This window comes from Falco peregrinus, chromosome 2 (assembly GCF_023634155.1).
Source record: "Falco peregrinus isolate bFalPer1 chromosome 2, bFalPer1.pri, whole genome shotgun sequence".
Classification (NCBI taxonomy): domain Eukaryota; kingdom Metazoa; phylum Chordata; class Aves; order Falconiformes; family Falconidae; genus Falco; species Falco peregrinus.
In genome coordinates, this window is record NC_073722.1 from 123269731 (window position 1) to 123292078 (window position 22348).

General features: G+C 38.5%; 1 protein-coding gene across 1 annotated transcript in view; it reads right to left on the reverse strand.

Moving 5' to 3' along the window:
- The window catches only part of PITPNC1 (phosphatidylinositol transfer protein cytoplasmic 1), an 86878-nt gene that overhangs the window by 20764 nt on the left and 43766 nt on the right, over positions 1 to 22348 (reverse strand). Inside the window, exon 5 of the mRNA XM_013299211.3 lies at positions 10730 to 10801. Coding sequence (XP_013154665.2) covers positions 10730 to 10801 — 72 coding nt within the window. The remainder of the gene's footprint in view (positions 1 to 10729; positions 10802 to 22348) is intronic.

Here is a 22348-nt window from a genome sequence, read left to right on the forward strand (position 1 = left end):
GCAGGGTCACGGTCACATTCTGTAGCCCACTGCAAATGTCAAAGGGAAGAAAAGATCATATACGAGCAAGGTGTTCCTGAGCAAGGTTAACAACAGTCTGAATGAGGCCACAGGCTGTTTTGGGAACAATTCACTATGTCAGGTCAGGGGACAGTGGACTGTACATTAGAACACACTGCGTTCAGCACCTACTGCTCACACCGCTGCTCTTGCCTTTTGTACATGGAGACTTCCGTCACAAATAGTAAAGTCAACAACTAGGCTTGGTTTCATTGCATCCTTTAACTAGAACTCGAATCCTCTAACTAACCTCTGAACTAGATTCCATCACTGTGTAAAAACCTGACTTTCTGGACTCTGGGTGTTTCTAACGTTTTCACTCTAGGGACACTAATGAGTTGCAGCTGTTTTGCGTGAACGGGTCAGGCGAAGTTGCTGTTATACTGAGAATCAAAATTTTGGTTGAACAGCCCTCAGTGGAAGCTGGAAACTTCCACTATTCATTTGTGCACACATACAGCTTATTTTAATTTTAATCCTTTAGGAACTGGTTTTGAACACCAAGTCTCTTGTTTTATGCAAGGCAAATGACGGGTATATTTTGCAAATGCAGGCCATTTGCATCTGCACCGTAGTAGGCTTCTGTGCCTGTTTCCGTAATTTAATTATTTAGGCATCTCAGTGACCCATGCAACTTACGCTTTGTCTGCAATAAATTTCTACTCATGATTCTGGGACTTGGAAATAGTGACTAGTTAAAAGGCTATCATAAAATTCAGGGAAGCCGTGCATACAGCGTCAAGATGGGTAACAAGCTAACGATGTGTTTTTTTCCTTTGAGGCACAATGTTCTATAGCTAACATTTCCAGGAAGCATAAATATTTTTGTTTTCCTTTTTTTAAGAAAAATAAATGTACCGTACGCTCTGTTCATTTCATTACATTTCATCCTAGAGGAACAGTTAAAAATATAAAATGCCAGCAATTATTCAGTAACAAGAATGCTACTTCATTATTTCTGCAAGAAATGCGGCTGCCCATTTAAAGCATTCAAAGTGAGCAATAGGCTACAGTGAACAAGTACCGCAGCTGGTAAGAAGAACGTTGCTCAGGAAATCATAATTCAAATATTCGAAAAGCCAAAGTTTGACCCTACAATTTTAACTTGTCTTGGTAGTTAACAGTACTGGAATAAAACAGGCAACACTGAGTGCTTACTGAGCTGCATATAAAATGTGGACGTCTCTGAAACTGCACAACTGAACAAAGGGAAACTCCAGTCTGGTTTTATTTGTGTACTTATTTTCCTTCTCCAAACCTTGTTTTGCAAAAGATTACGTTGATTATTTGAACAAATTTGAGCTGAGAGGTCCTTCCTCTGTAGTGCTCTTTCTTAGAATCAGGGTACATTTTTTAAAATAACTGTTATGTTTTATATATATATAATGTAGGTCACTTTTTATAAGCTTCCTCACTTGTTTTTTTCCTAAACAAATTCAGATGTTCCTTGATGAAATCAGTTGAACTATTTCTGGAACAAGATACATTTCACCGTAATCTCTGAGCTTTAAATAAAATAATGGAGATTTCTCTCAAATGGACGTTACCAGGTCAGCCGAGGCTCTGCATCAGTCTATGGCTGAAGTACAAGCCTAATAAATTCAAGCACATGCAGATTTCTGCACATCTGCAGAGATCTAAATGTGGACCATTACCCAGTATCTCATCTGAAGAACTGTGCCCTGCTCTGTCACAGGCTTGATCCACATAATGCACATCAAAGTAATACAGTTTAAAATTATTTTTCTCTCTTTAAAATGCTTTGATAGAAGCAGGGATGACAGATGCCTTTGCCAGTCTGTCAAAACCAAGAGGAATTTTTCAACCATTTCAACTATGCCTTATTTGCTGCTCAGGCTATCTCTGACCATTTCTTCCATTCCAAAAGTTTGCTGAATGTCATTCTCGCCTCCCTTTGTTGGCAGAAGCTCTTGTCTAATCATTTATGCTTCTCCCCTTCTTAGATTGTTCTCACAAGATTTTCAGATAGAGATTTAATTTTCTCATTCTATCAGCAGTAGAAAATAACAAGTCGTTAGAGAACAAGACTGATTTTCTTTCTTAGCTCTAATTCTCTTATTGCCTCTCCTAGCCACATAATCTGGGATTGTCTTAAAACCTGTAGGGAGGAATGGGTTTATTGCGTTTGTGATCAAAGCGACTAAAGAAATTTAAAAGTTTTAAAGGAAGAGATTAAAGGCCACGAAAAGAAGCATAAGGCTCCCAATCTGTGCAACTGTATTTGCAAATGTGCAGAAAATGAATGGTGAGAACAATCTGTACCCTTAAGAAGATGATGTAGAAAAGCAGAATATTAAATATTACATTGGAAAGAACTGGACAGGCTTTACATTTGGAAGCCAAGTAATTAATTGAGATTGAAATACACAATCAAATGCAAAACAAAGAATAACATTCAGACTGAAATGTCCTTTTTGCTGTAGGTTTTGGGGTCTTTCTGGGGGGGCTGCGACAGCTTTTTTACAACAGACTAGCATTTGTCCACTTCCACTTTCGAAGAGGAATGAGAACTCATTATTGAGACCGATTCACCCACATCGTGACAAAAAGTGCAAGAAAAGTTTCAACTGGGTCATCTTTACAATTGTCAATAGTTACTTTTGAAGAAAATAAAATAAAATAAAAAATCTCCTGGCAGATGATTGAGGATTCTTTCAGGAAAGAAAGATGACACAGGATACTGCAGAAATACAAGTGCTGGTGTATTTAACTTACTTTTCTTCATTTTCCTCAGGACCTACAATGACATGTCCTAGCGCATACTTTGCTAGTAACTTCTTTCTTCCTTGTAGCCAAAGCCAGAACAGAAAGTCAGGTTATGAGACAACAGTAAGTCAACAACAAATTTAATATCTTTTTTCCTACAAGCTCCCTTCCCATTTTTCTTCTTTTTCTTCTACCTTCAGGCTCAGTTGCTGGCTTCAACCTCACTCAGATGTAGCTAATGCAAAATTTAACTTTTATGGCCAATCACTACAGCTAAGCTGGTCTGGATATAAACAGTCTAAAGCCAGGCTGAGCTGAATCCATGGATCATATTCACACTGGCAAACTCCTCACTCGTCTACACCACCAGGACTGATGGTCAAACCTGCGCTTGTTTGGCTAGGCTTTTGTTTCATAACATAGGCTTCCCTCTCGTGATTCTTTTTTTTTTTTTTTCCCCCCTCAGTGAGAGTAAAGAAGGTATTCAAGGGATTACCAGCTGGAAAGCTGTTCATCTTGGTCTTTACTACAAAATGGTTTTTCTGCCAGCCTAGATACCAGGAGTTTGTGGTCAGAAGACTGTAATAAGGCAGCTAATTCACATTTTGAACAGTACATACAGGACACAAAACTCCCTGTGGAAACAGTTAAATAACAGGTCAACTTAGCAATAAAGACAAGTTGTTAGAAAGTGATAAGGCAGCCTATACAAAAAAAATCAGTACTATAAACAAACAAGTTTGAAAATGGATATGTTTTTTTCTGGAAGCTATTTTTTTCATCCCTTGTGACGCTTTGGGCAAGAAAAGATCTCTATGTTTTTCTTACTTGTTCTGTTCGATCCAGACAGTCAGCCATTGCTGAGAAATGCAGCTAAGGCAGAGAAATGAAACAGGTAAGAGCTAAAGGCTTTTTTTCCAAAAAAGCAGAGCACCCCTAAATTAATTACAGGCAGGTAATGGGTATTATCCCATGTGCTAAGTAATCAGACACCTGTGCCTATCTACAAACTTAAGCCAAAATGACTACATTGTTCAATGTGCAATGTGTAAATTCAATTTCTTGAGATGAAAAATTCTACTTTAAATCAAATTTCCTCTTCTATTGAATCCTTGAGTTAATATCTACACCTGAAAATGCAGCTTTTCTCTTTCTGCCTCCCCATTTTCCCTGCCCTGCCAACAAAGCCAACAGGCATCCCGACAAACTTCAATCTTGACTTTGCAGAGCTGGACATCACAAGATGGCATCTTAGTGGGATAGGCAGGCTATGACATGAATGGCACGACAAGTATATCTTTAAACATTAGAATTTGAAATAAAATTAAATTTATATCTGCCTTTCTCACCATTATATCGATTCATTCATTGTCATCAAGCTTCAACAAAACAGGAAAAAACACAGTACACATCTAGAAGAGCCCCCAAGCTTGAATGCATATATGCAACATAAATTCTTCTTTTTTTAATTCAAATATTGATACTTCACTGAAGCTTTTGGCGTTTCTCTGTATTTTCTCCTATCCCTGAAATGCAGTCCAGTATTGCAGCTGCAGGTATTGAGCAACCTGCATGATGACGAGCACTTTCTATGAGCAGAATACCTATGTATCTACCATTTGTAGGATGGTTTAAATCTGATTTCATAGTACGTGAAAGTTAGAGGTTTAATTGCAGTTAGAACTGCAGTAATTTTTTTTTTCTTCCTATCAAAAGAAGGTTAAAACCTGGCATAAAACCTACTCTCCACCTTGAAATTCTAATCTCCTTAGATTGCCATTGTCAGAACTACTGGCTAGTCTCCAATTCATTACTACAGCATCCTTCAGCAGGTTGTGTCCACTTTAATTCCCATTTTTCTCAAGGAAAATTTGGTCTAAAAGAAAAGAACACCTACTCAGAACTTGATCTATGGAGCTTTATTCAGTGTATAGCTTTTCAGTAAGTCACGTTCCAACCTCCGGTACCCCCAAAGTCCATTAATTTGCTTTTGAGATTTACTTGGGCAAAGATTTCAAGAATTGACCAATTTCAAACCTGTTCACTGGCTACAACTATTTATGTGGACACACATAATTGGGAGCAATTCTTCTATGGAAAAAGATTGAAGCTCTCCTGGTGAGAAGTAAATTTGGCTCACTGAACAGCATGGGAATATTGCTGTCTGCCACAGAGTGGAAGAGGCAGTTACATATTTATCAGCAGCCTCCCTCCCTGCTCCTTTTTATCTCCATGTCACGACTCTTCTACTATTCCATCTCTTAGAAAATATCTCATTGAGATTTGTACTTTCTGAACAAAGAAATGTATTCTTGTGTAATGATGCCACAGTAGCTATGCTTCCAAGACCATAATAGACTACCAATAATATTTACTGGGATTAGGTTTTTTTCAAGGCACATCTATTGCAAGTGCCAGATTTACTAATTAATTTCAGTAGTTAAGAAAAATCAAGAAGTTGAGCCACAACCATGTTACTTGTTCACACTCTCTGTCAGTATGGGCCTTATGTTATGCTCAGTGATAGCCATCTGTGCTTGGGACATACTGTTTGTAGTTACGTTCAACACAAAGAAAGCTCTCCACACAGAAGACATTTTAGGCTAACCTCTCCATTCGTTTGCCTGGTTTTTTTGAGACTTGTTAGAGGGGGAAAGCTTCACAAAATCAAGATTTTTCATTGCAAATTATACAGGAGATAAACAGACACTCCATACCACCCTACAGAAAAAGTCCCGGTGCAAATGAAATCGTCCCTCAAAGTGACCCTTTTGACATATTTTGCAGTGATGCTTAGCAATCCTTTATACAATTTACAGAACGATATGCTGTAGTGCAGCAAGGCTAAGCCAGGGCACAGCTGAATCCGTTTCAGCTGAAATCAGTGTTTCATGCAGTTTCCTTAAATAGTGAATTTACATTTAATTTACATGTGCTATATTGAAGTTTGTTACAACCTAGTTCCAAGTTACTAAGATAGGAGACAAAAATAGAGGAAAACAACACCCTAAAACTAGCAAAACTAGAAACTGCTTTTCTTCTTAGCTGGCCATACCTAAAATATATTTTACTTTAGTCAACTGTTCCACAACCAATACTTCAGAAATACACACTAAGGATGAAGCATGATAAGTGATCCAATACTGTACACCTGGTCACTTGTAGGGCTGCAGAATTAGATCTCGCTGTCAGGAAAGGATTTTCTGACTTTACATGATGGCACTGCAATTTACTTAGGTTGCCTATCAAATAATATCTGCTATTAACTGGCTGGGTTTAGCGTGCTCAAGATATTAATGTGTCAAATGATGCTGGTGTTAATTTATAACTATATGGAATACAGAACTAGCTTTTGTAATCATTCTGAGATGCACTTTCAACACTATATTATCTTTGAAAGGCAAGAAACACGCTGATAATATATTTTTCTCTTGACTGACGAAGAATTAATGCTGTAGCTCTGATGACTTTATTGGCATTACTGAGACATACACTTAGAAAAACTTGTCCAGTGACGCCCATACTTTGTCATTTTGAAATGTAACTCTGCCTCAAAATCTTTACTCCACACCTTCATTACCCTTAAGAACGTTATTCTTATTAATCAATATCACAGCCCTTTAACAAAGATCGCACTGTTTTAAGATCTTGCGTGTTATTCTTTAATAATCAAGATCCAGCCGTTAAGTTTTCCAGAGCAAAGTGTTGTGCTACAAAGAGCAAGGCACTGGAAGTTTTACATATAGTGAATTTTCATTATTGAAAACTATTGGATTATTTTTACAAGCTGTACTTTTTTACTCTCCCCAGATGCTATCAGATGGCAAAAATTCACTGCCCAAATATCACCAGAAATTAATTCTGTGACTAAAAAACAAAACAAAACAACAAAACCCAGTCAAACGTAATGATCCTCCTGCAACAAATAGGAAAACTGAAAAGTCTCTGTGATTCAGTGGTTTGCTTGCACAGTGTCCACCTTCACTTCAGCTTTCCTCTACCTTCAGCTACAAACTGCTTGTCAGAAATTTTCACCACGACTAGACCGTGGCATGGAAGCAGACACAGAGCTGCAGTGCGTGAGATTACTGTGCACTAATTACGGTATCTACCGGAGCCATGTGGTAGGTCCTTTCTCATCGACAGAAAGCCTGAGTTGGTGCATTCCCCACTAAAATTAAAAAAACCCTAACTGTTTGTAGTGTACAGTCAGACAGGAAGAATAGAGATGGGAGAAAGGGGAGAGCAATACACCATATAGAATGAAATCAGACTTATGTGACATAAATACTGAGCAATCAATGGATTTTTAAAAGAAAGTAACATCTGCCCAGGTAAAAAAAGAGGTTTAACGAAGTCTGCTGATGAAAACCAGACTAATCATTTATTCGCAAACAAGCAGTAACTCATACCACTCCTGCCTGTGATTTCTGACTGCTTCATTAATTAGATAACCTTAAGAATTCTCTTGTATTTAACTTGTATTAATATAAACTCTTGTATTAACGGTTTTAATATCCAAATATTGACTTTGCGTATCCATATTCAATTTCCCTAATTGCCAATTGTTCTTATGGGAAAAAAGTGCACTGGGTGATTAATATGCACTTTTATAGCTTGTCTGTGCTCAGTGATGCCGTCTGTTGCGGGCACCTGCACTTCCCTCTTCCCAGCGGTATCTGCTGCAACCTTGACTTGCGTAAGCAGCTAAAGACGCAATAAGGAAGCCGTATTTTCACAGATACCACCTACAGTGTCATTTACATTTCAGAAAATATTCTAATTTTTAGAAATTCCATTTTGTAACTTAAAAAGAAAAGTAAAATAAAAATAAAATTTCTCTTTAAGTTTACTTTTCAAAAGACTCGTAAGAGGAAACACTGAATGGCTTGACTCACTGGTCTAGTTTCTAACACTATTAATGAAGCTATAAAGCTGCAAGGTAGCAACAACAATATTTGATGTACTCACATTTTAATCCTACACTGATTCTGTTTTGCTAAGGAGGGAGTTGCCATGCGAACATCGAGACAGGACACAGCCAAATCAGCTGCACTGTAGCACTAGAAATCGCAACTGGATGGATTTATGGTACTGCGCTACTACCACCTAGCCAACGTTTTATTGAAATAAAGGGTTTATTGTCCATTGTTCTTTCTGACAACATTTATATTTGTGCAAATCAAGTGCAAACTTTTTAAGAGGCTGGGACAACGATGCTTTAAGTATATTTAAAACAGGTTGAAGTGATGACTTGATAGAAAAATCAAGTTCCAAAGCAGATACTATTATCCTTCACTAATCATGACAATTTAGAAGAAAAATCAGGAAGACTTCTGCATCAAGATACATTGCAGTGATTAGGTAGAATTTTACCAGACAATACAGCATGTTAAATAAAATAATTTGAATAGCATACTAGCCTGCTAAACGACAACAGGAACCCGAGAGCATTTATATTTCTTCTATATTTAGATTTCTTCCACTAATCAATGGAATTAGTTTTAGTATCCTTATATCTAATCATTGTTTTTCACAATCAATATCTACTTTGTTAGCATGGAAATGAAGAATAGATCAGAGTTCAAAGACTTCAAAAACCCTGTATGATCTCGAAAAATATAGCTAGAAATAGTTGAGTTGAGTTATCCTCATTACTGTCCTATTAATACTCATACAGTATATTCTGCATTACAACTGCAAAATTTAAGTAAGTATATTTTGGATTAATTCTTCATCAGCCGAGGTTGATAGTTACAATGAAGAAAAATACAGTGTATCTATGGAAATCTACAGAAATGGATTCTATGTTTCCTTTGTTTTCTGACCAGGCAAACAGAGTGAAATTTAAACTAAACTTGTCTAACACGAAGGAGAAATACACTTCGCATTTTCTTAAGTGGGGTTTAAGCCTACTCATTGAGTAATACAAACAAGATCAACTCCTAGTCCTAGCTCCAACGTGTTTGGTTTAACAGAAGTCTCTCCAGAGGCTCAATCATGTCACTCCATCTTTACTAACCTTCCAGCATTTCAGTGCTGTACCAGCTGCATCTGTGCCACCAGACCAATGTCACTGGGTCAACAGCAAAAACGTACATCTTCCATTGGTTTATCGTGTTCACACAAGTGAGTAGCATAGCTCTCAGAATTACAAAATCATGTAAATTAGGGCTGGAGTGCAGGCCTCTAATTCATCTTAAGAGTCAATTACATTTGTTAATCTTGGTAAATACTTGCCTAGTCTGTGACTCAGGTACCACAATATAAAGGAAATATATTACCCCACCTCCATTCTTCTTTGATTTACATCATTTGTGTACCCTACCTCCATGTTCCTTTCATCTTAAATTCACTGGCGGGGTACTACTTGGGACTTGATTCATAGTATTTTAGCCACAAAGCTGACAGACAGAAAAAAGTTGAAAATTTACTGATTAAATAGCTTTGGTTCTTCCTCTGTTAGGCATCAGTACGGAATGTGTCTTCTCATTGCTGACATTATCATTACCAGAAAACGAGCCTGTACCCTCCGGAAAGCAAAGGTGTGGGCTTGCTCAGAATTAAAGTGCTGCCAAAAATCAGAAGTGACCATTAAAGAGTGTGTAAATGACATAATGCTCATATTGTTGGTCATGTAATACGCTGTTGTCCTCTCTCACTGATCTGGCTTAGACTCGCAGTGACAGAAAGTTGTTGGTATCTGGTGGCTAATGCATGATCGCTGTCGTGTTCCCATTGGGAAAGCGTCTGCATGCCAAAAGCATTATTCAGAATTAAACCTTGTTCTTTTACATGTGATTATTCTGCCATAAGCAGTGCAACAGCTGTCGGGCTTATTAACACGCAGGCCCAAGGCAGTTAGGGAAATGTACCTCCCATCTGGAGAGCAGAACGCTTTAACCTTAACTGGGCTGCTAGAGGGACACCCCGGGAAGCTGAAGGGCTCTGTCTCACACCCCTTAAAATCTGCTTTACCGCCACCTTCCTCCTCAAGGATGAGTTTAAACGCTCCTTCATTAGGTCTCTGTGTTACAGATCCATTTTCCAGACATTTTAACCTGTGTATCACACCTATAGGAAACTTCCTCCCGTAAGTCTGCAACAAATGACTGTTTAAAGTGTACCGACATGAAACAGAGAGAAACATATTTGTGTATTAATCCAAAGGCTGAATCTTTACATGCCTGGCTTTATTGTTATTGTTTTCTTGCAAGCTGTGCTGTACAGACTGCTGTTCTCCCTGTCAGGGCAACAAAATCCGACGGACCTCCTGCCTTCTATCCCGAGCATCTCCCGATCAGCAGCTGCTGGCTACTCACTGCCACCCTTCCTCTGGAGAGGATTTTGCATAGTTAATTATCCTTTTCAGCTCTAACTGTTGATAACTTTTTAACTTTTGGGAGGTGGCTGCCAAAAGCATCACCTCAACAGCCCAGCCATTGTTCCCTCGAAGTCGTTTACTGGGATCTCTCATCTCTGACCATTGTTTAGTTTCCTGTTTGCTCTTCCTAACAGCTCCTTGGAATTCAACCCCCTTAACTCAGAGGAAAATAACATGAAGCAGATAAAGTGGAATACAATTAACACACACACACACACACAAAAAAAATAAATAGAAAGAATAATCTTTTCTTTACTCTCCATGAATATTCATCAGGACTAAATTAACATATTAAGTTATGTTGTGTTTAGAAAAGCAACAAGTAGAAAATGAGATTCAGAAAGGAAGTTCTGTACAGAAACCTTTCATTTTAGGGTGCTTTAGAGCTAGCTACTCTGCAAGCTGGCAAGCTGCTAATGAACAGGACACCCAGGTAGGTGCAAAGATACAAGCTTGATTACACCTTTTTCCCTGACTGAAAGACCTACAAACCTCCAGTTATGGACCACGATTAACTAAAAGGATTAAATGAAATTTTGTAAAAGCCATCGTACTTACGCTGTCATTGCTTCCTTTGTTGTCCTCGTATTTTGTCTCTATGTGAATGGAGAATTTAGGCAAAAATGAACACTGCAACAAAAGAAAAATATGTTTGACAAAAATATGCCTTGCTTCATCAGCTGACATATGCAGCACATCCTGTCTGGTATCAGCTTTCTTAATTTTTTCAGATTACTTCAAGGAAGAGTAAATGTACATAGAAGATAAGAGTGAAGGTTTTTATGATTCTGGAAGGACGTAGAGATTCTATCTATAACAAAGGTATAAATAAATTAGTGTAAGTACTCTGGAATAACTAGAGACAGTAGTTTTAATGCCCACGATGCGCAAGAGTACAAATATCCTGAAAATCTTGTTAAAAGTTCAGTTCACTAGGATCTCGGCAGCAACTAGGTATTTGTTATCAAAGGTTAGTCTATTCTCCATACAAAACAATCCAAGGACACTTCACTAGCTGCAGGCGCTAACCAAACAGACAACAATGCTTTGATATGTGAGGGCTTCTAGTTTTCCAGTGAGAAATTAATTTCAGCATAATTTCCTATTAATGATATTAAGATGGATTATGAGCCGCTGTGGAAATTCCTTTATACTAAGCCCAAATCAATCTTTACATAATAATGCAAAAAATTAAGAATACGCAAATGTTTCTTCTATTAAAGACAATATTTTATTTTCTATTAAAGACAATTTCTGTATTTTACACCCAAATAAATTTATTTTTCTATGCATTACTTAATTTATTTGGCTTATCACAGCTAGAATTTATAATACTAGGCAACACAGTTCCACTGGAAAAAATATTTCAAGTATCTTTTCTTTAGCCTTTCACAGTTATTCTTTCAAAACAATGTTTCAGATAGGCAGATAGAGTAACTGTCTAACGAGCTCTGAAGGATACCGGTTCAGCATCTTTAATGTTAAGTCATCAAGTCTTTTCTTGCACTAACTGCCAGTGAAACCGAAGTGCCAGTTCCCTGCATGATGCATCGCTAATACCCTGTGGCAAAGTGGCTTTGTAAAGACCATGACTATTTAATGTGCTGTACACACAGATTATACAATGAGGACATTATGATGCCTCAGTGCTCGCATTGCTGTTGGTCCAAGTTTGGACTTGATAAAATTTGGAGAGTTCTTTTAAGGGAGGGGCTGATGACTAAGAAAAGAGGTGATTTAGAAGAGCAGCTGTAGTGCAGCAAAACTGAAATGACAAGCCAGCTCCTTTGAGACTGCAGAGAATATATTCCTGATGCCACAGACAGCAGCCAACAAGTCATTGTTCAAACTTCTTCTGATCACAGGGCATCCGGTATTCACAAGCAGATCTCGAATCAATCCTCAGTGAAGTTTTGCCAGAATAAGGTTCTGATGCCATGGAAGGCTTCTGGTCAAACTGTCTTCCCAGTATCATAATGAAACACTCCCATGGATCTTGCTGGTGCTGCAGCTGCCCACACCGCACAGGCTGCTCTTCACGTCTTACGTGTTTTGCCTTTTATTCAAGGTTTCTGTGGAGGAGCACATTTCTGAATTTCAGTTCAACCTGAGCTGTGACAGGCTCTCAGCTCTGCAACTTGTTCATTGAGTGAATATGTGGGAGGGGGGAAAACCACCCCCACAAAACTATGAAATCAGCAGTATGTGGAGTGCAGGATGGGGCAAGTTCAGTGACAGATCTGCTAGCTCCTATTACCCATATTTTGTGGGCAATTAAACATTTCCTATGTATACATCTCAAGAAGTGCCAGCTGAAAATATACAATATTTATAAGCAGTCTGTCAGAACTGGGGATCTTGTAACAGGAATTAACACACACAAAAATCCAAATATTCTCCCAATTGAGGTTTCACCATGTATCTCAGTATGTTGCTCCTATTCTGGCAGACATCCAAAGGCATCTGCAAGCAAAAGCCTTGGCAAACAGCAGGCACTACAGGGAAAGAAGTTGGGGGAAAAAAACCCCAAAGGTGAGCCAATGTTTGTCATAAGATTCTGTTTGTACCTCCAAAATTAACCAAAAGGTGGAAAGAACGTCCTTGAACTATATGGTTAGCTGGAAGAAAAGATGAATAAAAGGGGTTGATTAAAAGAATTCTGTAAGCAAATGTTTCTAGAGTAAGAAAAGTTGTAAATGTGGTGTTACCAAAAAGCAGGGAATGACCGAGGAGACACAGGGATGCCAGCATGTCCTAAAACTGATGCCATTGAGAGGATTCATATTCAAACAGCATAAACCAACATTCTAGTTGTTTTCCATATTCACAGAAGAAGATGGAGGATTGAAAAGTAAATTACTACTGGAGGTGGATTATGAAAAGCAGATTTTAAGAAAATGCATAACCTAACAACAGACATCATCTACTGCACAGTTTTTAACACATTTGGAAAACAACTCCATTGGCGCTAGGGTGGTAAAACCATGGGTTATTGATCTCAAAACTTTAGTATATGGCAGCCTTGTATTTTACGAAGTTGTTTATCTACAGGGATGACAGTCCAGGTGTACAGAGCTCCTGCTGACAGCAACCTAGACCTCTGCGTATGGGCATCCTGTGGCAACATCTGCGAGGAAACAGGAGATTGCCAGCGAGGATTTCGTTTTATTAGCACTTACTAGTGCTGCTTACTGAATGCAGTAACCCGTACTGCGCTACCGAGGAGTCAATGTTTAGGTCTGAATAACAGCTTTTAGAAACATTTTCACTGGAAATAGTAGAGATGCATGCCGTACTATTTATGATACACCAGTTGTTTAGAACGTTTTACTAGCATCACATCTGCATATTTCCAGGTTACTGCTCTAGGCTATGTTTTACTTACATGTTAGCTTGTGTTTAGCAACTGTGCTCTTGAGCTGAGGACCAAAATTTAATTTTCTTTGCTATGTAATTAAATACAATCAACACCCCCTAAATAAAATCTGGTAATTGATAAAAACAGGAAGCAGAATGACATCAGTGATCTGTCACTAGTGGAAGGGTCATCAGGAATATAATGTTTGAGCAGCCTGAGTATGTAGGTCAGCTTTGTGAGTTTGTGCACACTTTTCAGTTACGCATCCCGAGTCTAGAGGTTTGTCAGAAGCCTCAGTGGCTATGGAAACCGACTGCTGACCTTAGCAGCTCTGGGCAGTGCAGCTCTCTCAGCTCTTTTAAGTATCCACAGAGTCCACCACAGGGCTTGGTGCTGCTCTCATGGTCCCTTTGTCACGTTTGAAAACTCACTGACAGAAGGAACTTCAATATAGCATCTTCCACATAGACAGCGAACACAAACCGACATCCTCACCAAAGCAGGTCCTGTTGTGATTGAAGTATCTTTACCTATGATCTAACTATAGAAATATAGGACTTGGATGGAGCGTATTTTTCAATACTAAAACCATTTTTCTTTATCAAAACAGTTGGGTTTATGTCACACTTTCAGGCACAGTGGAGGATCAAAATGCAAAATACGAAAAACCTTTGTGCTGTTGATTTGATGCATGGCTACAGTTTCAGAGGAAACTGAATAAAGCAAAATGCCAGATTTCCCCTTTTACCTTGCTATTCAAAACTATTATTTTCAGCCACTGTCTAGAGTTTACCAGCAATGAGTCAGATCACAAAACTTTGAAATGGAGCCATTTAATTTATTGAACTCAAGGATTCATTAGGCTGCCTGTAGCAGTTCAGCAAGCCACTGCTTGATTCTAGTTGTTGTTTCCTGTGACCCAGAATCTAAACTGTAACAAAAACAGAAGAGATCTAACCCTGCGTTTAAAAAAAAAAAAAAGTAAAAAAAAGTAAGGATCTTCAGAGTATTACAGAATAGGAATTGTAAATTCCATATACCTCAAGCCACCTCATTGGACAGCACAAAGTCATTTTCTGCATAAAGGCATTAAAAGTCAGCCTCCCTGGGTATTTAGTGTAAGGGCAAGGGCTCTAACAATCTAATTTGAGATTACAAATGGTAACATGAATTTACCCAAAATAAAAACAAAAATCCACCAAAAAGTACTCCGATTCAAATATATTTCTCAGAAACTCAACTGACTGGCAACCACTGTTTTAGCAGCTGTGGGGGGTCTCACTGGCTTTCAGGAACACTTAGCAGGGTCCAAATTTTTGAACATTTCACAGAATGTGTCTCATGATTCATCAGCTGCACTCTGACTAATTGGCAGAGGGCTCTGGCAGAACCAGAAAACTGTTTATGCATCATTCAAAAGACTTTATTATTCATCATGCACAAAGTTGCTTTTCCCCCCCCACCCCTCCTTAAGGGGCTGTGTATTTACTTAGCCAGGGATTAAAAGTGTTATGCAACAGTAGGAATCAAACTTGGGAGTGAATGGTAAGTAATGAACCTTTTACTAGATTTTTTTTTTTTTTTCCGCTCAAAGCACCACTCCCTTTCTGCTCTGCCTCCCCCGGGGTGTGTGTTCTTCCAGCACAAACCTGGCTGCCGATCCACACACTGAGCACAGGAATGCGCTGGGCAGCCTTTCCAGTTTTCCATTTCACTATCTCTACAGCTTACAAGGTTTCTCTTTGGGGAAAAAAAAAAAAAAAAAGGTAAATTGATTCTTTAACTTGAAATTAGGCTTAAATTCTACATAATAGGACAAAATCTTCAGAGTCCCAGTGTCTTCAATGATAAGGTTTCTTTGTGTAAAGCTCTCAAAGGAGGTGTCTTTTATTGTCACTTCCAGATTTTTTAGATGTTATAAACCCCCTTAAAAATTTGTTATAATCCAGTACACCTGTGACAAATAAGGAGAATATTCTGGGCTTTTTGTTTGTTTTCTTAAAATTCATACACTTGGCACCCCTTTTGGAAGAACTAGGAGAGGTTTAAGGCTCAAGGAAACAACCAGGTATAACCAGAGTCTGTAATAGTAATTACCGCACGTAAGCATGGGTATTTCCAGATTAAAACAAAGTGAAATGAAAGCAGCACACAGAAAACACAGACCGCAGTTGCATTTTCAATTCACTCCAGATAACCTCTTGAAAAATGAAAGGCCTATTTTTAGCACGATGATTGATTAGTGTTGCCATAGCAATAAGCAACACTTACAAGAACAGGGTAGAACCAAAGTATGCCAAAACACTTGCCAAAGTCTTAAAGAGAGAGTCAAACACATATGGTGTTTTACAATCATTTTATGGAAATGACTGTAAAAATAACCTCTGCGTAGTAACTACACCCGAGGTGGCTGCAGGCATCACTGGAGTTGTCAGTAAATACGGTGGATGGAGGGTAACAGAAGGGTTTCTCTCCCCTGGGTTACCTGCTTTGTACAAGCGAGCGCTATTCCATCAATAGTTTTAGGGAGTTTCATTTTCCATTTGGTTTCTTTCTGCAGAATGTTCAAAGAACTGCTAGGGACCCCATTATGGTACTTCACTTCTTCTGCTCCTTGTGATGTTAATCCACAGTCCTTGGGAGTTATTTTTGTACAGTAAACACTAATCCCACCTGGGTTTGGTTTTTTTCAGCATCAGAAGCATATCCCCCTAAATCTTAACACAAAAGCCTGGAGAGGCAGTCATTTCATGTCAATTTTTTCTCTGATCTCCCACCACTTTTCAGACTGATGATTTTTTTTTTTTTTTTTTTTTTTTTTTTTTTACTACAGCCACATATACATTATTTTGGCAATACAGGTGGAACTGGATCCTTTACAGAGCAATCTCCACTGAGCCTCGAGGTAAGGAACACAGTAACTGCTACAGTGAGGTGAGACTGCCCAAGCAAAATTAGTTTTTTTTTTAATAAGATAACTTCTAGATACCACATCCTTGGAATTCAAAAATTTTGGGCACTGTTTTGGGAATCAGTGGGTAGCAAAATCATTTCTTTACTGAAGATCAAAAACCTTGAAAAGACAAACGCAGTCCCTACTTCTCTGTAACAGGCACAGGGAAATGGGGCCTGTGGGGTAGTGGAAGGTCCTTGGACTCAATGGGGCAGGAGGGAATGCCCAGCACAGCAAGGGGCAGGGGGGAAAGGGGCAGGCACCCCCACCCCACCAGCCCTGGAGCAACGGGGGGGCATTTATAAACCAGAAGGATGGGTGGAATGAGAGGAGCAAGGTAACACAGGAGACTGCCAGTGCCTCTGGGCAATAGAGAGGAAGAACAAAGAGACCTCGATACGGGAGAAAAAATCAAAATCACACACTGATATGGATAAACAAGATGTTGTCTCCACAGTTTAAATGCAAGAAGGTACGTGAAGATAATATAGTGATGTCTCTCCAGCAGATTTCAAATAACAGTATTTCCTTCAGCTTTCTACAGAAAGAATAAAGATAGTTTCTTTAATTGAATATTCAGAGTTTTATGGAAGATGGCCACCACGTTACTGACTACCTTCAGAATACTCTGGGCAGCACTGCACCTGAGCACGCAGAGCTGCTATGTGATACAGGTTACTTGCTACACAGGCTAGTAGCATCAATCAGGATGACAAAGTCAGAAGAGAATAGACGGAAAGGGCTGGGCAGGATGATGGCAGAATTGGGAAAATGTGACTCAATGAGAGGGAGGAGAATTTGAAAGCGAGATAAGTACAGGAAGGCAGCAAAGAGTAGAAAAAGTGGTGTTGAGTGGAAAGAGTAAGAACAATGCAAAAAAAATGGGGGCTTGAAAATAAGCAAAGGAGTTAAACTCTCGTAAACAAGCTCAGAAAGAAAGCTACCATTTGTTTGTATTACATATAATAACATGAAGATGAAGCAGTCGACTAACAAGTTGCCTCTGATCACTATGAAACTCAGCACTTATCTCTGGGTTTGCCTTCCCTTAGGATTTCCTTCTTCAACACACAAAAACAGTAACCTGTTTATTGAGGAAAAACGGAAGCCAGAAGCAGTGTGCACCAGTGAAAATGACAGTCCTATGAATCAGAGAGGGGTTTGGATTCCTTTATAACAAGCCAGTGGTGGAAAAAAGGGAATTCTCCCAAGCAGTTTGATTTACTCTGATTCAATGGGATTAAGCTATTAAATGAGAATACAGGTTTGCAGCTTTCTAAAAATATATTATTTGTTTCTTTTATATACTACAGAGGTCCTTCCTTTTGCTCGAATCTCTAAAGGAATGAAATACGTGTTTTACTAGAGCGCTGTCACGAGTTAGCCTGTCTTCTTAGTTGGGGGGTGAGAGGGGAGGAATTTTGGTAGTGACTTTGTATTGGGCTCTCATCCTGCAATACAGATTGTGTTGCTCTTTTGATGCAGCCCTCGTATACTCAAGCTGGAGAAACATTTGTGCACTGAACACGGATGGGTTACATCCAAATTTCAAGTACTGGTAATCAGGTAAAAAGAACACAGGGAAAAAAACCCACTCTACAGCTTCCTTGCAATGTTTGTCTTAAACAACTTTTTTTTTTTTTCCTTCTCAAGTCATCTCATTATGGAAGTAACAAAAACATTCCTTCCAGATAATTTACTTCATAGATAAACTGGCAGCTGCTGAGTGAAGCACAAAACATGCCTGTTTTGAAAAGTAATCAGAAGCCAGCAGGTCAATAATGGAACATTTAGCTACTATCACTCTGGGGCCTTGACACATACCAGACTAAATAATTTTATTTGCCTCAGTCATTTACTGTAGAAGAATTAGTGTCATTGTGATACATCAAAGGAATCGTTGTCTCCTGCTTTCCTTCCCGTAACTGTTTTTCATAAATATTCTGAATTTATATGCTGTTCCTAAGTTGATTTGAGACACTGGCAGGTTGAAAGAATGTTCTTCCTCTTGCAGAGTAGTAAATGCCATTTTTAGTGTTTATTTTGCTTTATATACTTATAATTGTGAAACTAACAGCTAGCCATAAATTATGCACAAAAAAAATTGTCCAGCTGTTTTTAAATTTCAGCCCTGGAATTGAAATAGTGCTAACAACACTGAAGTGTTCAGATTATCAGCAAAAACTATTTGAAATTATCCCTGGTAAACACTTGAACTACACCTCCAAACTCAGAAGAGTTTGCTTAAATTGTATTTTTCCTAACGTCCCTGCACTCCAACTTGACAGCTAAACTTTGTTAGGCTCATTTTTTCAGTGTACTTTGATCCCATGAATTTTTTGTGCCATAGTTTTCTACCATGTCACCATACGTTCGTGATGTGATTATTTGCTTGCTTGAGGCTCCTCTCTTTTTGTCCACAATCTCAACTGTCACTGGAACAGGTCAAATGGATATTTGCTTTGTGCTGCTTATTGTCTACCAGTATCCTGATGCAGGTAAAGAAACTTAGTTCTATGCAATCCTTTTTTGTTTGGTTTGCTACAGAGACAGGTTTGCTATCTAGTTAATAATTTCTAATCTAGCTGGACAACCTCAGAAAGAAAAATAAGAAAGCTCCCTGGAAGTTCAGTCATTCTTGTCCACATTATCTAAGAATAGCATAAATATTTTACACTGAAGATACGTATTTGCAAATGCTGTGATAAGCTGGCACATATGGGTTTGTCAAGAGCTGCAAGGTCTTTCCTCCATCCTCCAAGTGAAAAAGACTCCAGGCTGTGACTAGCAAAGGAATTCTTTCCAAAAGCTAGCAGCTAGCAACAACCATTCCCCACCAGCATGTGTAGCCTGACAGGAGGCACCAGCACCCAGGTCCTATACCTGCTCACAGAGCAGAGCCCCTAGGAGTGACTTCTACAGGGCTCCCTTTCAGCTTCATCCCAAATGTACAAGCTTAACATCAACCTAATCACAATTTTAAGTGAACTTACAAATCAAACATTTATTTTAGCAAGATATCTTGTCAGGTTTCTGATCACTAGATCAAAACCAAAGCAACTCCTGAGTTTCAGACACTTTCTCACGTACAGTTCTTCAGTAATGCCCTGGACACTGAAACAAGGGTTTGACCTTTATAGGAGGATCTCGTGTCTGGCTCTCTAAATAGTGCCCCCAGATCTGGATGACGTCCTTTGGCTTCAGCTTCGAAAGTATTTTTTCTACTTCCTCCTCCCTCTCAACATCAGCAGGAAGCTTGCGAGGATTAGCACAAGCTTTGATACAGCATTTCTCGGGACATCACCCACGTCTCATCTTCCTGATCGGAAATCTTTTGTATTGCAGCTTTAATGAGGCTCCACAAACAGCACAGGGTAGGTTCTAAAACGCTCTCCTGACATGACAATACTTCGCATATCACACAACACAAAAGCATCAATTGTGCAATCGTTCTGCTAAACTCCTTTTTTGAAGTGTGTCATTTGCTTTACATATTATTTATATGGTTGGAGAGGCTTGGTAGTAGCCCTGTTGTTTGCTGTCGAATTCAGGGGCTTGCTGTGTAGAGAATACCATCCCTTAAAGCAGGTGCCATCATAACTGGACCCAGATGTACTAACACCATGACGATCTAATTTCCATTCCTGTTTTCATGCATCCACTCACTCTTGGCTTTTTATACTACCACTGCAGAGAATACTATCATGCCTGCTGAGCTTTTTTTTCTTTGAAGATGACCTTCTTAAGCACCTGAAATTAGGACATATTTATGAAATCCATACTACTTCCACAGGAAAATCAGATTGCTGAAATTATTCTGCATTGAATCTCTGAATGCTAGTGTATGTTCCTGAATGCAATTTCCCAACAGCCTTCATATTTTACAACTGAAAAATCTTAGGACTATCAGCAAGATTCAATCTGTTGTTCACATCCTCTTCCATATCACTAACAGACACCGAAATAAGTAACACTACTGAGCCTTTAAGGTCCTTGCTCTTTATTTAGCATGGAACTTAGAAGGTTGAGGTGTGAACATACTACATAGCAGTATGTACTTGACTTGGTAAGACTATGTTTTATTTACCCAATTATGGGCCTGCCTTTAGAATCAATTTGCCTTGAAGTGAGGCCCAATTTAATTCTTAGGATGCCCCACCGACCTTGGGAGGGAATTTGCTATCATTTAGAAAAGGGTTTCCAAGCTATCTTACATATTTTGGGCAGTGTCTGTGGGTTTATTCTTTCTTTCAGAATTCTCTAATGAATATAGAAGATCAAAATTTAGAGGAATATTTCAGACAACGATAGGAATTATTCCCAGTGGTATATTTAACATTTCTGTTCCAGATTCAGCAGTTTGAGGCAAAGACGCTTTCTTTATTTCCCTTCAAGATAATTTCATAGTCTATCAGCTCCATTAAAATAGATGTTAGATGTTTGTCTGAAGTACAGTTTCCTTAATCTCATCCCAATATTTCTAGTTCTGTTTCTTTGCACCATGGTGAGTAATTAGTCCCCAACTCCCATAGGCAGTTATACTGTCACTTAGTGACTGTTTTGCCTACCTTCAACATTTGTAGACCGATTTAATTTTTCTTTACAAGTCTATTCAACCCTGCGATCGTTTTTGCTGATGCTCTTGAACATCTCCATAGCTGTATACCTTCACCAAAATGTGTTCCAGGTGTTGTCCCATCAGATCAGATAAAGATCACCTGCTGATTCAAGTTCTACGAGTACAGCATTGCTGTTTGGTTTTGATAGTGTACTGTATTTCAAATTCAGACCTATATTTCTGTCTGCTATCACCCCTTTAATAATTTTCTACTTGTCTCTTTCAGTTAAAGAAAAAAAAAAATCACATTAAAATTTTCAAATTTACTTTCACTAAAGAAAAAATATACCACAGAGAGTAAGAGACGTCAGTACAACATAGCACGTGTCATCTTCCCAGACCAAGTTTAAACCTGCTATCAAAGGGTAAACCCTTAAGTAATATAAACTGTGATAGGCTCCACTAAAGATATCTTCTAACAAAAGTAGCTGAGAATCTGTCCCCTCATTGCTACTGTCCATTATGGGATATTATTTGATTATGACAATCAAATGAATTTTAAATATGAAACAAAACAGAGTATGTTGTAAGTATTACAGTACATACTGAAAAGCACAGTTTGGTACTTTAGATTTTCAACACAGGTGATCACAGTTTCAATTCCTAAGTCTCCAGCTTTCAGATCTAAACCTTTAAATCCCTTGAATTTTTTTCTTTCCCATTTATCACATTAAAATCTTTTTCTTCTCCATATGCTTTACTGGTTTTAAAAAAAAATCTGCACAAACACTTAGAGCACTTCGGGAAGAAAAACAAGTGGATTATGTTTTATCTGCAGTCAGAAGTTCCAACTAAATCAAGGCAGGAGTTTCTGAAAGGTCCCTTCACCTGGAACTTTCTCACCATCTCCTCCTCATCTTCCAAAGGTTGCTGAAAACTTACTGTATATTATTGAGGCCAGCACATTTACAACAATTTTTCTCATGATTTATGTGCTATATTTTGCCTTAGCTCTGCTAGAGGGAATGGCTGATTTTTCTGGGCACTGTGCCCAGATTATGTTTAATTTTGTCTACAGATTGTACAGTTTCCCAGATACTATACCAGAGATGAGCATTTTATAAGTTAATAAAACAATAAATAAAATAAAATCTGTTCTCATGTCTCCACGTAATAACTGGAATCTTAAAAGCCTTGCCCTGTTTTATAGAAGCATCTCTGTTACAGTCAGTGACTAAAAATACATCAAATTATTTTGAAGTGATAAAAAAATAAGGTAAATAATTTATAGGATCCCCACAGAAACAC